At 46.4% G+C, this 17,986-nt stretch overlaps 1 protein-coding gene across 1 annotated transcript in view; it reads left to right on the top strand.

Moving 5' to 3' along the window:
- Positions 1 to 17,986, top strand: part of LOC311244167 (ankyrin repeat and SAM domain-containing protein 1A) — a gene marked incomplete at both ends in the record, with an annotated part of 125,785 nt that overhangs the window by 76,536 nt on the left and 31,263 nt on the right. Inside the window, 1 exon segment of the mRNA XM_084333575.1 lies at positions 13,570 to 13,685. Within this exon segment, the coding sequence (XP_084189701.1) occupies positions 13,570 to 13,685 (116 nt within the window).

Genomic DNA, 17,986 nt, shown 5'->3' with positions numbered 1-17,986 from the left:
GTCTCCTCCCCCTCTCTCTCTCCACACCGCCGGAGGAGAAAGGAAAAGGGCCCGATTACCATTACCAGCTGAAACCCACGTCCACTGCTCCACGAGCACCTGGCGAATGGAACGTATTACCAAGCGCTGGACGTGTGTTATTTCATCACACACACACACACACACTCACACACTCACACACACGCACACACACTCACACTCACACTCTCACTCCCGTTGTGACCTGCCGGTTCCTCTTTGTATTTATTGGTGCATGTTGACACTTTAACCCTTTTTTTTTTTTTTTTTTTACTTTATTTTTTAGCGTTTATCGCTTTTCTGGTCAAGCATGACCGACAGAAACAGGTTGAAATGGGATGTAGAGCAGGGGAAGACATTCTGACAAATGACGGCGGGTCCGGGAATCGAACTCGTGTCCCCCAGATCCGTGACGAGCACGGTTTTCCCCGACGCAGAAATAGCGCCGAGATATGCGGTGAGCTACGGGAGCTCCCCTCACTTTAACCCTTTCACTACCACACTACAGACGGTTAACCCTTCCACTACCACACTACAGAAGGTTAACCCTTTTGACCACACTACACGACGGGTTAACCGTCTGTAGTGTGGTAGTGAAAGGGTTAACCTTCTCTCTTGTGGTAGTGAAAGGGTTAACCGTCTGTAGTGTGGTAGTGAAAGGGTTAACCTTCTCTAGTGTGGTAGTGAAAGGGTTAACCGTCTGTAGTGTGGTAGTGAAAGGGTTAACCTTCTCTCTTGTGGTAGTGAAAGGGTTAACCGTCTGTAGTGTGGTAGTGAAAGGGTTAACCTTCTCTCTTGTGGTAGTGAAAGGGTTAACCGTCTGTAGTGTGGTAGTGAAAGGGTTAACCTTCTCTAGTGTGGTAGTGAAAGGGTTAACCGTCTGTAGTGTGGTAGTGAAAGGTTAACCTTCTCTAGTGTGGTAGTGAAAGGGTTTTAAAGAGTGACGGGAATGAATGGGGTCGTTTTCTATAATTTCTCAGTGCCCCAGATTTGATCTTCTGTCCCCTCGCCGCTCGCTGTAAATCCTGCCACAGTTGAATGGATGATGATGCGCCGCCCGTGAATCATGGAGAATAAAGCCTCACCAGCCTCCGAGCTGTAGGCAGAGATATTTCAAAGTGTACAGGCGGCTTAGTGTGCATTTCATTGTCTGCCTTTCTATCCCCCTCAAACTCCTCGCAGACGTTGGTTAGAGAATTTTACGAGTGTGTGGATATTGCAGATGGCGCGATTGATTGGAGGAAACGTAGGAAACGGCAGATGTTTTTCTTGGGGGGGGGGGGGGGGCCTTGTGTTTACCGGACGATGTTTGGGATTGTTTGTAATCCCACCCCCACCCCCACGGGTTATTCGATCCGTCCATCTGAATGGCTTCGGGTGGGGGGGGGGGGGGACCTGGCTCTTGAAAGATCCAGTATACTAAGGTGATGGGCCAGAGAAGCGAGCATGTGATGGCCGATGACGAGGCTGAGGTAACCTCGAGGGTGAACAGCTGGCCTGCGTTTTTACGAGAACCCATATGAGGAGGGGGACCGGTAGCAGCGGGGGGGGGGGGGGGGGGGGGGGGCTCGGTGAAGGACGGGCCCCCAGCGCGCTCTGCTTCACTACCACGACCCGGCCCTGAGTGGAGTGGCTGCACCAATACGTTGCCTGGGTGTTCATATGAACAGAAGGCACGGGTGCTCTGTAGGGACAGGGACAGTGAGTGGCTCAGGAGGTAGAGTGGTCGTCTGGTAATCCGGAGGTTCCCGGTTCGATTCCCGCTCCTCCAGCGTGTCGGAAGTGTCCTTGAGCAAGACACTTAATTGCTCCCGGTTGTGGCACCTGGCATGGTCGCCTTTTGCCGTCGCTGTGTGAACGTGTGAGTGAACGGGTGAAATGTGGGGAACAAAATTGTAAAGTGCTTTGGATAAAAGCTGCTATATAAATGCGCCATTTACCCTTTTACCATTTACACGGAACCGACGGGTTCACTTGTGTGTGTCTCCATTTTGCGGCTGTGTTCTCTAACCCAGATACTGCACTCAACAGGGGGGCGCAGCTAGATGCCCCACTTCCCTACACTGGTTCTGCACTCCTGTCCCTGTGAGGTAGAGGACACCCTTGTAAAACAAAAAATACAGATAACTAGAAAAGTGCGCTCAGGAGAGCACACATGTCCACCAGGCGGCAGTCGAGACAGTTTTGTTCAATGTGCCTCGTCCTCTGAACATCACAGGGTGGACACAAAATAGCACACACACACACACACACACACACACACAACATACACTTAGATAAATGCGGTCCATTTACCATCTCCCATCTCTCCAGTAGATCCCCGCCGGTCAGGCTGGGTGGCACTCGATTGGCTACTGTAAAGGTCTTGCGTCACCAAAACCACAAGAGGTCCTTCTTCATATAGACGTCATAATTGCTCAACAGATATTAGACCAATCGGCCTTGTAGTTTTTGCTAAATCTGCTGCAGACAGATAGATGTTTGATCTGGTGTGGCGTTAAAGCTGACCTCGAATGTATCCTCCTGTTCCTAATCCAGCCCCTCTCTCTCCCCCCTTATCTCTCTCTCTATCTCTCTCTCTCTCTCCCCCCCTTCTCTGTCTGTCTGTCTGTCTCTCTCTATCTATCTCCCCCTTCTCTCTCTGTCTCTCTCTCTCTCTGTGTTTGTCTGTCTCTCTTTCTGTCTGTCTCCTCTCTCTCTCTCTCTCTCTCTCTCTCTCTCTCTCTCTCTCTCTCTCTCTCTCTCTCTCTCTCTCTCTCTGTTTGTCTCTTTGTCTCTGTCTCTTTCTGTCTATGTCTCTCTCTCTCTCTGTCTCTTTCTGTCTGTCTCTCTCTGTCACACACACACACACACACACACATACACACACACACACACACACACACACACACACACACACACACACACACACACACACACACACACACACACACACACACACACACAGGACCGATTGCATGATCTCCTTCAGGCTGCCGCCTGGTGGAGATAATAAATACAATACTCTCAAATGATTTACATAGTGACACATATCTACAGGAGCAGGCAGATAAACACAGTTATGTACACAGTGAACACGTTTGAATCGTATTATCATACAGAGATATACAAGTGTGACATTATTGGTTATATACAGAGATATATGCTACGACTAAAATGTATAACGAGTGGCATCCTGTCTGACTGATGCCTTGCAGAAACGGACAGCAGATGGCAAAAAGGAACACATAAAAACATTCCCATCTAGGAGAGAGCAGAGCAGCCTGTGGCTAAATGCACTCCTTAGCCGTGCCAGATCACCATATAGACCAGACCGATAGCAGATGGCAACGCGTAAACACATTCCCCGGCACTTGGTAAATGGGCCGCATTCATAGAGCAGCTTTTATCCAAAGTGCATTACAACGTACGCCTCACAGTCACCCGGTCACTCACACGTTCACACACCGACGGCGGAGGCGACCGCGCAAGGTGCCAACCTGCTCATCGGGAGAAGTTGGGGGTTAAGTGTCTCGCTCGATGACACTTTGACTCGCTGCCAGGAGGAGCCGGAATCGAACTGGGACCTTTTTTTTTTACGATTACCAGACGACCGCTCTACCTCCTGAGCCGCTGTCGGCCCACAGACCTGGCACATCTAGGAGAGAGGAGCCTGTGGCTAAATGCACTCCTTAGCTGTGCCAGCGCACTAGAGACTAGAGGGTGGGAGCCAGTGCTCCACATGGAGACGACTTTCATCCTTTTCCTTCCGTCTCAGCTGTCAGAGTGTCCACCTTGTGACAGAGCTAGCCTATATATATATTAGAGGCGGGCATAGATTACTTTTTTTTTTTTTTTTTTAAATCTAGATTAATCTATCTGCAATCCTGGAGTTAATCTAGATTAATCTAGATTAAAATGGCTCATTTGAAGTCTGCCGAAGGCATTCAAAATATGTGTGTTCTACCTAGGGATGGGTATCGTTAGGATTCTATCGATACTACTACTCTTATCGATACTGCCTAACGGTTCGGTACTTTATCGACATTGCGTTATTATTCATAACTTTATAAATAAATATTATTTCTTCAGCAACAGCAGCAGCAATGTTCTTTTATATAACTTTATAAATAAATATAATAAATAAATATTCTTCAGCAACAGCAGCAACGATGTTTTAAATGTGTCTGAATTATAGCCTTTTTATAATAAACAACAAATGTAAGATAAAAAAAAACTATATACACTGAATGATTAGTTGTTACCTAAAGCCCTTGGACTCCAGTGTAGAGAAAGGGTGCAGGCCTTTGACAACAAACTGGGTCACAGCCCTGTTCACCCTATCCTCTGTCATCCTTCCTAGCTGCTAGGGTGAAGGGACTTGGCTTGGCTGGGACCGGTGGTGGTAGAGGGAGGAGGGGTGGGCTGGGACATGGTGGCTGTGACGATCTATAAAAAGTTGTCATCTTTCAAATATATTTGTAGCTAAACAATTAGCTAAGTAATTATATTTTATTTATTAGCCTATTCGTAATAATTTGTTAGTAGCCTAGCTAACTCCGTATTATCTTGGCTTACCTGCAGTGGAGGACGTGCATGGAGATGGAACACTGCGAGCAAAGCAGTCGAAAACGGCGCATTTCTGCAGACTAATGTTATGTTTTGACAACAGATGTTTTGACAAATTGCTTGTATTGCCACCCATACTTGCAAATGTTTTATTGCACTTGTGGCAACGTGCGTTGTCGGCAGCGACTTTCGTAAAGTGTACCCAGACTTTCGTTTAGTTCTCTCCGCCATGATGAGCGCAGAGCTCGGTCTGTGTGGCTGCGCGCTTCACCAGCACGGAGCCACGGAGAGGCCCCTCCCTTATTAAGTACCCGTATGTGTGTGTGTATGCATGTGTGAGTGAGCGGCTCGCTGAGTCGCTGCGGCTCGCTTCTCGTGCAGAGAGAGGAGAGGAGACCCAAGTTTGAAAATAGATTAATGGCGTCAATCTTTTTAACGTGCGATAATAGTCCGGCGTTAACGGCCCAGCTCTAATATATATATATATACCTTTAGACCGTACTGTTCACACAACAGGTTATTCGATCTAGCTTACCTATTCCTAATATGATTTCTTCTATGGGGCAACAGTGGCTTGGAAGGTAGAGCAGTCGTCTGGTAATCCGGAGGTTCCCGGTTCGATTCTCGCTCTTCCCAGGCAGCGGTTGTCGAAGTGTCCTTGATCAAGACACTTAACCCCTAACTGCTCCCGATTAGCAGGTTGGCACCTTGCATGGTTTCCTCTGCCGTCGGTGTGTGTGAATGTATGAGTGTATTTCTTCTACGAGAAGGATCTTAAAGGGGAACTATCTTATAAATGGCCTTTTTGAGTGTTTAGCATTGTTTCCTAGCTAGGTGAACTTATATTAATATGATCTATGTCTCAAAATTCTCATATTGGCGCATTCTTCCAATTCTCCTCTCACAATATTCACCCTCACTGAACTGAGTCATTTGAAAATGTGATGATTTGTGATGTCAGAAAGACACCGCTGCATGATAATGGAGAGGTGCAGGATGAGCTGCACACAGTGGCTGGACCTGGACCTGGAGCCCAGGCTCAAAACGGCTCGAGATCTTGAGGTAGAAAAATGCTGTTTTTGAGGACTTGATTAGAAATACAAAACAATGAATAAAAAAAATATATATATATTACAGAGGTGTTCCATAGACTCACAGGAATTGTGTAAAAGTGCCCAAATAGTGAAAGAAATAGTAAAATAGTTCCCCTTTAAGACTCTTCAGTAGCATGTCCGTCTGTCTCTTAACCCTTTCACTACCACACTACCAAATGGTTAACCCTTTCACTGCGACAATACAGAAGGTTAACTCTTTCACAACCACACTACAGAAGGTTGTCGGTACCGTCTGTAGTGTGGTAGTGAAAGGTTAAAGGAAAACTCCAACATTTTGGGAACAGTCTTCTCCAGAGAGAGACAAGAAGATAGTCTCCTCTAGTCTACCAGTCTACCAGTCTCCTCTCTGTGCGTTCAGTAGAAAGCTACCTGGCTGCACGTTAGCCTAGCTTAGCACAATGAATGGATGCGGACATGACCGGGTAGCCTTCGGGAGAGGTGTTAGTTGGACAATGGCTAGGCTACCCGGTCATGTCCGCTTCCATTCATTGTGCTAAGCTAGGCTAACATGCAGCCCAGCGTTTCCGTTAGCCGGTAATTACCGGTATTTGACCGGCAAAATCTGTTGAAGTCCGACATATTTAATCTCTCCGGTCTTAATGTCCGGTGAAAATAATTCCCTGAGTCTAAGCACAATTTGATTATTTGAATTGTATTAAAATAGGCTACAATTAAATAGCCTATGCGATGAACGAAACAATCATTACATTTGTTTCATCGTTGCTTCTAATAATGACAACGTAGTTGTCAGCGAGAGCTTAGTGCTGGGTGTGCGAACTTTTGTGAAGCTGCAGAGTCGGAGCAGCAGCAGCACAGTGCAGTACTCCAGCAGTACTCCAATTCAGCCATTGGCAATTCAATGTTGGGTGGGGGGCGCTGCTGTGCGGTCCCCAGATAGAGCCAGAAAAGAGCCAATAACAGCTGAATCTGCTGCTCTGCATCGACATACTCTCGCAAATAAGTCATTGGGAGGTGGAGAGAGAGAGAGTCGTCACGCAAACCTACGATAATGTTGCCGTCTCTCTCTGCCAAATTTCTCAGTTCTTCGCTTGATATAATTAATACAAATGTCCAATATAACGGAATTCGTTAGCTCATAAAAATGTGATTATAACAGACTGTTGTTTATTAATGTCGGGCGACTGCCCACAGACACCTATTTGATTTAAAGTCGGCAGCAGCACAGAGTCTCTGGACTTATTTTATTTGGAATATAATGACTTTATACGCAAAAGTAGCCTAGTTTTAAGTAAAAATATTATAAATCTACATGCCTTGATGATGTCATTCTTTTGTTTTGTTGTCATTCTTATGCCTATCAATTGTTTTTAAGCTCAATAAACTCTGACCGGAATTTCTCTCATTTGACCGGTAGATTGAAATCTACCGGACACTGACGCCGGCAACAATTTTTTCTAACGGAAACCCTGATGCAGCCAGATAGCTTTCTACTGAACACACAGAGAGGAAACTGGTATCCATCTTCTTGTCTCTCTCTGGAGAAGACTGTAAGTTAATTTCCCAAAATGTTTTCCTTTAACCTTCTGTAGTGTGGTAGGGAGAGGGTTAAGGTTGGCGGACGGTCACATGGGGACTGTGTGTAGGGGACTCTGGTTAGTGAACCGCGACTCGTCCTTCCGTCCCCGTGGCGCCCACCACCGCCGTACGTGGACACTGGAAACAAACAACCCAACCCACAGCGCTCTTCTGTTGACGCTGAAAACAGCCAGACCCACAGCGCTCCATGTTGTAGCAAAACAGTAGAAGTATTTGGTTGAAGAAGGCAGGGGGGGGGGGGGGGGGGGAAGCCGTCTCATTATCCCTCCCCCCCGTTCTTGTCTGTTATGGTCTGCGCTGTGTGGAGTGACTTACTTACTTACTTACGCCTGCTACCCCTTCTGGGGCATAGGCCGTCAACAAGTGATCTCCAAGCATCTCTGTCTTGAGCTGTTCTCTCCAGTTGGTTCCAGGTCATCTTCATGGTCTTGGTGTCTGCCTCCAGGTCTCTGCGCCAGGTGTTTCTCGGGCGGCCCCTTTTCCGCTTGCCCTGCGGGTTCCATGTTAGGGCTCGTCTGGTGATGGTACTTGCGGGCTTTCGCAGGGTGTGGCCTATCCAGCGCCATCTGCGTTTCTTAATTTCTTCTTCTGCGGGCAGCTGGTTTGTTCTCTGCCAGAGTTCGCAGTTGCTGATGGTGTCTGGCCATCAGATGTGGATGATCTTCCGCAGGCAGCTGTTAATGAAGACCTGCACTTTCCTGATGGTTGCAGCTGTAGTTCTCCACGTCTCTGCTCCGTATAGTAGGACTGCCTTGACGTTGGTGTTAAAGAATCTGACTTTGGTGTTGGAAGTCAGTTCTTCTGAGCTCCAGATGTTCCGTAATTGCACGAATGCTGTACGTGCTTTCCTTATTCGTGCTCTAACGTCAGCATCTGTGCCGCCCTGCTCGTCAATAACACTGCCAAGGTAGGTAAAGGCTTCAACTTCTTCCAAAGCCTCGCCATCCAGCATGATTGCGTTGGTGTTGTTTGCTGCATTGGTCTTGAGGATCTTAGCCTTGCCTTTGTGGATGTTGAGTCCCACTTGCGCGGAAGTGGATGCCACGTTGTTGGTCTTCTCCTGCATCTGTTGTTGGGTGTGCGACAGTAGTGCCAAATCGTCACCATAGTCCAGGTCGTCCAGTTGCGTCCAAGGTGTCCACTGAATCCCGTACCTGCTCTGTGCTGTGGAGGTCTTCATTATCCAGTCAATGGCCAGCAGGAAGAGGAAGGGCGAGAGCAGACAACCTTGTCTGACCCCGGTCCTCATTTGGAATGCCTCTGTGAGCTGCCCTCTGTGGACCACCTTGCATGTCAGTCCCTCATAGGAGTTCCTGATGATGGAAATGTGTGGAGTGAGCCGTTTAAATATTAATAACCAGTGAGTATGTTGTTGGGGGATGAGCTCATGTTGCCTTGTAGACACAGAGAGCAACGAGAGCACTGCAGTAAAGCGGTTATTCAGGCCCCCTTCCCCGGCGTGGCTTGTTTGTGTGGTTGATCTTGATGAACCAGGGCTCGGGAGGTAGAGAGCAGTCATCTGGTAATCCGGAGGTTCCCGGTTAGATTCTCTCTCTTCCCGGGCAGCGTGTCCCAAGTGTCCTTGATCAAGACACTTAAACCCCTAACTGCTCCCGATGAGCAGGTTGGCACCTTGCATGGTCGCCATCGGTGGAGTGAATGGGTCAAATGTGAGGAACAAATTGTAAAGCGCTTTGGATAAAAGCTGCTACATAAATGCAGTCCATTTACCATTTAACCACTCTCTCCATTGCCTCCCCAGCCCACACTATCAGCACCATCACCCAGACCCAGTGCTAGATCCAGAAAGAATGGATTGCACGGTGCTAATTGCACCCTTACTTACAATTCATTATGAATTGAAAATGGGGGACCCTGATGTAAACAAGACGAAAGTCTTTCTCTGGTCTGCATCTCCTTAACAATTGTGTGTATTGAGCCGTACTGTATTGTACCCATTCTGCAATCTGTTAATAAAATTTCCATTCAATCAATCACCAGTACTGCTCAATACACACAATTGTTAAGGGGATGCAGACCAGCGAAAGACTTTGGTCTTGTTTACATCAGGGTCCCCCATTTTCAATTCATAATGAATTGTAAGTAAGGGTGCAATTAGCACCGTGCAATCCATTCTTTGTGGATCTAGCCCCAAGTCTTCTGGATGTCTTACTCCAGTGAGGCTGCTGGTAGCGGCCGTTGGTGAATTGTTTAACCCTTTCACTACCACACTACCAAATGGTTAACCCCATCACTGCCACGCGACAGAAGGTTAACCCTTTCACTACCACACTACAGAAGGTTCATCCTTTCACTACTACACTACATACGGTTAACCGTCTGTAGTGTGGTAGTGAAAGGGTTAACCGTCTGTAGTGTGGTAGTGAAAGGGTTAACCGTCTGTAGTGTGGTAGTGAAAGGGTTAACAGTCTGTAGTGTGGTAGTGAAAGGTTAAGCGTCTGTAGTGTGGTAGTGAAAGGTTAACAGTCTGTAGTGTGGTAGTGAAAGGTTAACCGTCTGTAGTGTGGTAGTGAAAGGTTAACAGTCTGTAGTGTGTAGTGAAAGGTTAACCTTCTGTAGCGTGGTAGTGAAAGGGTTAACCTTCTGTAGCGTGGTAGTGAAAGGGTTAAGAGATGTGAGAAGCCGTGCTGCGTTGTTCTGTTTGATTCAGGCTCTGTGTTTGTGTGTTTACCACGGCAACGCTGCTGCTGATTGCACCGGGGGGGGGGGGCTTTGCTGCTGCTTCCTGTTGATTCAGCCTACTGATTAACTGTGTGTGTGTGTGTGACTGTGTGTGTGAGGAATTATAAAAATATGTAGTGTATGAATAATAGAGAAGATGGAGGGGGAGATAGACACTAAGCCAATATGTAGTGTGAGGGAGAGAAAGAGAGAGAAACAGATTTAGTGTTATTGAGGAAAAAGGAATGAGATGAAGAACAAATGAGGGAAGGGACAGGTGTCTGTCATGGTGACGGCTCACACACAGTGACTAGCCAGCCTGCTCGCTGTATCTCAGAGGAAGAGGAGAGAGAGAGAGAGACCAATAGAGTGAGAGACGGGTAGAGAGAGAGTGAGAGACTGATAGAGAGAGAGTGAGAGACTGATAGTGATAGAGTGAGAGAGAGAGGGAGACCAATAGAGAGTGAGAGACGGATAGAGCGATAGACCGATAGAGAGTGAGAGACAGAGTGAGAGACTGATAGAGAGAGAGTGAGAGAGAAAGAGAGACCAATAGAGTGAGAGATGGATAGAGAGAGAGTGAGAGAGAAAGAGAGACCAATAGAGTGAGAGATGGATAGAGAGAGACCAATAGAGTGAGAGACGGGTAGAGAGAGAGTGAGAGACTGATAGTGATAGAGTGAGAGAGAGAAAGAGAGACCGATAGAGAGAGTGAGAGACGGATAGAGAGAGTGAGATGGATAGATAGAGAGAGAGACCGATAGAGAGTGAGAGACTGATAGAGAGAGAGTAAGAGAGAAAGAGAGACCAATAGAGTGAGAGACGGATAGAGAGAGAGAGAGCGAAAGAGAGACCGAGAGAGAAAGAGAGAGGAGAGAGAGAGAGAGAGGGGAGTGGGGAAATGCAAGTGAGGGAGGAGAGAGGAGGGAGGGAGGAGGGAGGAGGGAGGAGGGAGGAGAGAGGAGTTGCAGGCAGCAGAAGCAGTGAACAGTCAGGACAATGGAAGGACACCACCCCAGCATGTGTGTTCATCACCGGGACCAGTGGAGGGAGCATTGAGGGGGGCAGGGTTTATGCAGAGAGAGGGAGAGGGAGAGGGAGAGAGAGAGGGAGGGAGAGAGAGAGAGAGGGAGGGGGGAGTGGCTGCCACTGGACTTGACTGCCATCTGACAGACGGACGGTGCAGACTGTTGAAGACTGAGGAGGAGTGGAGCGACTTGAGCGCTTCTTCTCGTGTGTCTTGATTCCGCTGCCCAGAAGAGTCCGGTCCGATGACCCGGCCGAGAGGAGCGTTACTGAATACTTTACCTACTGGGATACTTTACCGGATCTGCTGTCGGAGTGGAGAGAGAGAAGTGTGCAGTGGGGCCTGGAGTCTCCCCCGTAGAGACGGTGTTTGTAGCAGCACTGTGTTTGTGCAGGACAGTGTGTAGCAGGACTGTGTGTAGCAGGACTGTGTGTGTAGCAGCACTGTGTGTGTAGCAGGACTGTGTTTGTTGCAGGACAGTGTGTAGCAGGACTGTGTGTGTAGCAGGACTGTGTGTGTAGCAGGACTGTGTGTGTAGCAGCACTGTGTGTAGCAGGACTGTGTGTAGCAGGACAGTGTGTAGCAGGACTGTGTGTAGCAGCACTGTGTTTGTTGCAGGACAGTGTGTAGCAGGACTGTGTGTGTAGCAGGACTGTGTGTGACTGTGTAGCAGGACAGTGTGTAGCAGGACTGTGTGTAGCAGCACTGTGTGTAGCAGGACTGTGTGTGTAGCAGGACTGTGTGTGTAGCAGGACTGTGTGTAGCAGGACTGTGTGTGTAGCAGGACTGGACTGTGTGTGTAGTAGCACTGTGTGTGTAGCAGGACTGTGTGTAGCAGGACTGTGTGTGTAGCAGGACTGGACTGTGTGTGTAGCAGCACTGTGTGTGTAGCAGGACTGTGTGTAGCAGGACTGTGTGTGTAGCAGGACTGGACTGTGTGTGTAGCAGCACTGTGTGTAGCAGGTGTGTGTGTGTGTGTGTGTGTGTGTGTGTGTGTGTAGCAGGACTGGACTGTGTGTGTAGCAGGACTGGACTGTGTGTGTAGCAGCACTGTGTGTAGCAGGTGTGTGTGTAGCAGGTGTGTGTGTTTGTAGCAGGACTGTGTGTGTAGCAGCATTTTGTGTGTTTGTAGCAGGACTGTGTGTGTAGCAGCATTTTGTGTGTGTGTGTGTGTGTGTGTGTGTGTGTGTGTGTGTAGTATGACTGTGTGTATGTAGTACATAGACGAGTAGAGTGTGTTGTTTCTGGGAATTAAAGAAAAAGCAGCTTTTACTTTGCCGTTTCCCTCGTTCAGCTTAATGGTTTTATCTTGTGGTATCTCTTTGTTACAGGCAGTCTTCCTGAATTAGATTAAACTGATAAGGCTGAATATTATATCGGATATAGCACCGTGTCCCTGAGAACAATTGTTCTTCTGGTCAAACCAAAACGCACAAGATGCGTTAGCATCGCAAATTGAGTTCACTTTATTTGATTTAAAATGTTGCCAGGTTTTTAGAAACAAAGGGTTAGAGGCTACTGACTAGGCGGTCCAGTTGTGGTCCCGCTCGCAAGCTAAGCGCCGTCTTCGGTGTGGCTCTCGCGGCGTCGGTTAACCTTTTTAGGCATATTGGCTCATCATCATCAGCCACTCTTTTGCTGCCCGTTAGCGCCGCCGTGGCTCATCTCTCTCTCCTGCTGCTCCTCCATGCGGTCCCGGGCAGGAGATTCCACTCTGTGTTAGTGTGTGTGTGTGTGTGTGTGTGTGTGTGTGTGTGTGTGTGTGTGTGTGTGTGTGTGTGTGTGTGTGGATAATGTGCTGACGAGGGGGAGATCTGTGAATCGGCGGGCGGGGGAGGGAGGGAGGTAGGGAGACTGTCTTTGATAATTACCCAGCTGTCTCCCACACTGCTGCTCTCCTCCACAAAGTTGCGAAGTAGAAACTCTCTCCGCCGGGTCGAAAAAACGAATCTCCAAACTCCCACGCTGCCCGTGAAAACGAGAGCTCCACTCTCGCACGCCTCTCTCTTTCTTTCTCCATCCTCATTAGAAGCCGGGACTTTTAATTAATAGGATGAGTAGCGGAGTTCCAGCGAGCTTGTATTTCTAGAAACACACAAAAGGCCTGTCTCCTGATGAATGGGAGCTCGTAGTGGAGTTTTTTTCGACGTGGATGTGAACACGTTTTCTGTGGTTTCTTACGCGAGGCCGGGGGCGCGGAATACGTGACGCAGTTTATTTTTTTTTAACACCGTATACTAACCGACTAACCCTCGCCGAACAAACAGTGGATTTCAGTTGGTAACACAAAACCGGCTAAAGCCGCCCCCCCCCCCCCCCCCCCCCCCCCTTTCGGAATCTTCCTTCACCCCCGAGACCCGGGGTGGTGGGGTGGTTTAACCTGTCTCCGTTGAAGACCGCGTGGTGGTAGGCGGCCACACGGGTCCCACCCCCCCACACGGGTCCCACCCCCCCCACACGTAAAGAGAGGCACCCTGTCTCCCCCGGGGGCGTCCTGCTGCGGGTGCGCTCGGCGCTGCTGGCCGAGGATGATGTGGCAGTGCCACGTGTCGTCCTCGGAGTGCCGCTGCTACCGGCTGAAGGGCTTCTCCTTGCTGAAGCGCTTCCCTCTGTCGTCGCCAGGTGCCGGGGGCCGGGGGCCGCTGGAGCAGCCGGTGGGGGACTGGCTGGAGCACGTGGGGCTGCCGCAGTACGAGAGCAAGCTGCTGCTCAACGGCTTCGACGACCTGCGGCACATGGTGAGTGGCTCTTTCTTTTTTTTAACCCGTTCACTGCCACACGACAGAAGGTTAACCCTTTACACTGCGCCACACGACAGAAGGTTAACCCTTTCACTGCGACAATACAGAAGGTTAACCCTTTCACTGCCACACACGACAAGAGGTTAACCCTTTCACTGCCGCACTACAGAAGGTTGACCATTTCACTACCAAAGGGTTAACCCTTTCACTACCGCACTACAGGCGGTTAACCTTTTCACTGCCGACAGAAGGTTAACCCTTTCACTACCACACTACAGACGGTTAACCGTCTGTAGTGTGGTAGTGAAAGGGTTAACCTTCTGTTGCGCGGTTGTGAAAGGGTTAAAGTGCTGCTTTCATTTCAAACCTTTATTTCAATTCTAAAGGCAACGGGCGGTTTCCCTTGTTTACAGTCACGTCGAGTGTACATGCAGAGTTCAGAGAAACATACAGAGTTCAGAGAAACATGCAGAGTTCAGAGAAACATACAGAGTTCAGAGAAACATACAGAGTTAAGAGAAACATGCAGAGTTCAGAGAAACATACAGAGTTCAGAGAAACATGCAGAGTTCAGAGAAACATACAGAGTTCAGAGAAACATACAGAGTTAAGAGAAACATGCAGAGTTCAGAGAAACATGCAGAGTTCAGAGAAACATACAGAGTTCAGAGAAACATACAGAGTTCAGAGAAACATACAGAGTTCAGAGAAACATACAGAGTTAAGAGAAACATGCAGAGTTAAGAGAAACATGCAGAGTTCAGAGAAACATGCAGAGTTAAGGAGTTAAGAGAAACATGCAGAGTTCAGAGAAACATGCAGAGTTAAGAGAAACATGCAGAGTTAAGGAGTTAAGAGAAACATGCAGAGTTCAGAGAAACATACAGAGTTCAGAGAAACATACAGTTAAGAGAAACATGCAGAGTTCAGAGAAACATACAGAGTTCAGAGAAACATGCAGAGTTCAGAGAAACATACAGAGTTAAGAGAAACATACAGTTAAGAGAAACATGCAGAGTTCAGAGAAACATACAGAGTTCAGAGAAACATGCAGAGTTCAGAGAAACATACAGAGTTCAGAGAAACATACAGAGTTCAGAGAAACATACAGTTAAGAGAAACATACAGAGTTAAGAGAAACATACAGAGTTAAGAGAAACATACAGTTAAGAGAAACATACAGAGTTAAGAGAAACATACAGAGTTAAGAGAAACATACAGAGTTAAGAGAAACATACAGAGTTAAGAGAAACAGAGTTAAGAGAAACAGAGTTAAGAGAAACATACAGTTAAGAGAAACATACAGTTAAGAGAAACATACAGAGTTAAGAGAAACATACAGTTAAGAGAAACAGATTTAAGAGAAACATACAGAGTTAAGAGAAACATACAGTTACGAGAAACAGAGTTAAGAGAAACATACAGAGTTAAGAGAAACATACAGAGTTAAGAGAAACATACAGTTAAGAGAAACAGAGTTAAGAGAAACATACAGAGTTAAGAGAAACATACAGAGTTAAGAGAAACATACAGTTAAGAGAAACATACAGGGTTAAGAGAAACATACAGTTAAGAGAAACATGCAGAGTTAAGAGAAACATACAGAGTTAAGAGAAACAGAGTTAAGAGAAACAGAGTTAAGAGAAACAGAGTTAAGAGAAACATACAGTTAAGAGAAACATACAGAGTTAAGAGAAACATACAGAGTTAAGAGAAACAGAGTTAAGAGAAACATACAGAGTTAAGAGAAACATACAGTTAAGAGAAACAGAGTTAAGAGAAACATACAGTTAAGAGAAACATACAGTTAAGAGAAACAGAGTTAAGAGAAACATGCAGAGTTAAGAGAAACATGCAGAGTTAAGAGAAACATACAGTTAAGAGAAACATACAGTTAAGAGAAACAGAGTTAAGAGAAACATGCAGAGTTAAGAGAAACATACAGTTAAGAGAAACATATAGTTAAGAGAAACAGAGTTAAGAGAAACATGCAGAGTTAAGAGAAACATGCATAGTTAAGAGAAACATGCAGAGTTAAGAGAAACATACAGTTAAGAGAAACAGAGTTAAGATAAACATAGAGTTAAGAGAAACATGCAGAGTTAAGAGAAACATGCAGAGTTAAGAGAAACATACAGAGTTAAGAGAAACATACAGAGTTAAGAGAAAAGCTTATACAATCATAACAATTAGACAAGTAAGGATAACAATTAATTAAACCACATACAACTTGAAAGGTTGGAGATCAAGGTTTTTTAGTTCATGCCATGAGCTAGAGAGGCATCATAACAAAATGCAGAGTTTCCCTGTTCAGAGCAAACTTAAGGGATCTTAACCCTTATTGCTGTCTTCACTCTCTTTAGGTCAATTAGTAAAAAAAAAAAGAACATAGTTTATTTATCTGTTTCCATGGCCATAGAAAGAATATGATCAGTTTATAATCAGAAACGCATGTGTACACACAAAGTGTCTGACCAGAAATTGATCAAGAGCTCTGGTCAGACTTACAAATACATAATTGACATGACGTACATAACATGACCAGTTATGACAAGAAAGGTAAACAAAAATGCCCTAGTGAGAAAACAAAAGATGGGTCTAGGGTCAAGAACTGGAGTCGAAAAGAACCTTGGACGTGTCCTATGATCTCCTGGCCCTTTTGGCTGTTGTTTTAAGACACACTGTCAGACTGTCGCCCCCAGTGTCTGAGCTGTATACTAGCCAAACTATATCAACCAGCCAAGACTGTACAGAGAATATGTATTTAACACAGATATATGGACATGATAATATTTTCCGATCACATCAGTTTGATACTTTCTCTGTCTTGCATCATTCTTTGCTCTCTCTATCTCTCTCTATTTTATAACCCCCCGCCCCGCCCCACAGTTTGTGTAATAGTCAGATATTGATGCAGCCTTCCATTAGCTGTGAGCCGATCCCATTAGCTTCCTCTGTTAAGTTCAATTTGCTAAAAAAAAAAAAAAACCCAGGGCCCCCCCCCCTCCTCCCACCGTCCACAAGCTCCTGCTTTTGTCTTTCAACAGTGACCCCAGATACTCTGCATGATGTCTGGATTACAATAGTTTATTCTAGGTTTATTTGATCATTTAAAACCACAACGTTGGCCTACGTCTCGGAATCCCCGAGAGAAGAAAACAAACAGTGTTGATGTGGCAAATGTCCACAGTGTTCCTCATCAATAATTAAATTTCATTATGTCACTTTACGTGCCCTTTCTTGGAGGATCAAGAAACGGGGGCGGGGTTTGGGATAGGTCCATTGAGTCGTTGTCAAAGTCAAATAACCCTTATTTTCTCCCTCATGACAACTCTGTTTCCTCTTTGCCCTCTATATGATCATTTTGCCTTCTGTACAATTTGTTTTGCCCTCTGTATGGTCATATTGCCCTCTGTATGGTCATATTGCCCTCTGTATGGTCATATTGCCCTCTGTATGGTCATATTGCCCTCTGTATGGTCATATTGCCTCCTCTGTATGGTCATATTGCCTCCTCTGTATGGTCATATTGCCCTCTGTATGGTCATATTGCCCTCTGTATGGTCATATTGCCTCCTCTGTATGGTCATATTGCCTCCTCTGTATGGTCATATTGCCCTCTGTATGGTCCTCTGTATGGTCATATTGCCCTCTGTATGGTCATATTGCCTCCTCTGTATGGTCATATTGCCCTCTGTATGGTCCTCTGTATGGTCATATTGCCCTCTGTATGGTCCTCTGTATGGTCATATTGCCCTCTGTATGGTCATATTGCCTCCTCTGTATGGTCATATTGCCCTCTGTATCCTCTGTATGGTCATATTGCCCTCTGTATGGTAATTTATTCGCCTGGTTATGACTTGCAAACGATAATCTTGAACCAGGATGAATGGAAGCCTCTGGGACGATCATGTAACGCATCCCACCTGGCGACAGCGTCTCTATCCCTCCGTCCCCGAGACCAGCGCTGCTTTAATTCCACCAGAGAGCATCCTCACCCATTTTATTATCAGTTAAAAAGACTGCATTCTTTTAGTCTTTTTCTCGTTCTTTTCTTCTTCTTTTTTGACAGAGAACGTAGAAATAAGTGTTACACACTAGTTCTCACTTCTGGCTACGAGACGACGGCAGCTAGAGCTTTTGGATGAAGTTTTAGAAACATAATACCGTGCAGTTTTTTCCTGTTGTTACTGTAGTACACATATATATATTCATTTTTTGTACCAGTTTTTTTATATAGCTTCTCTCTCCTTGTACAGTGTCCTTGAGTCTGAGAAAGCCGCTTCTCTCTTTAAATC

The sequence above is a fragment of the Notolepis coatsorum genome (assembly GCF_963971535.1).
Source record: "Notolepis coatsorum genome assembly, chromosome: 17".
In the NCBI taxonomy this organism is placed as follows: Eukaryota; Metazoa; Chordata; class Actinopteri; order Aulopiformes; family Paralepididae; genus Notolepis; species Notolepis coatsorum.
Note: the sequence above shows the minus strand (reverse complement) of the source record. Positions and strands in the feature narration are given on the sequence as shown.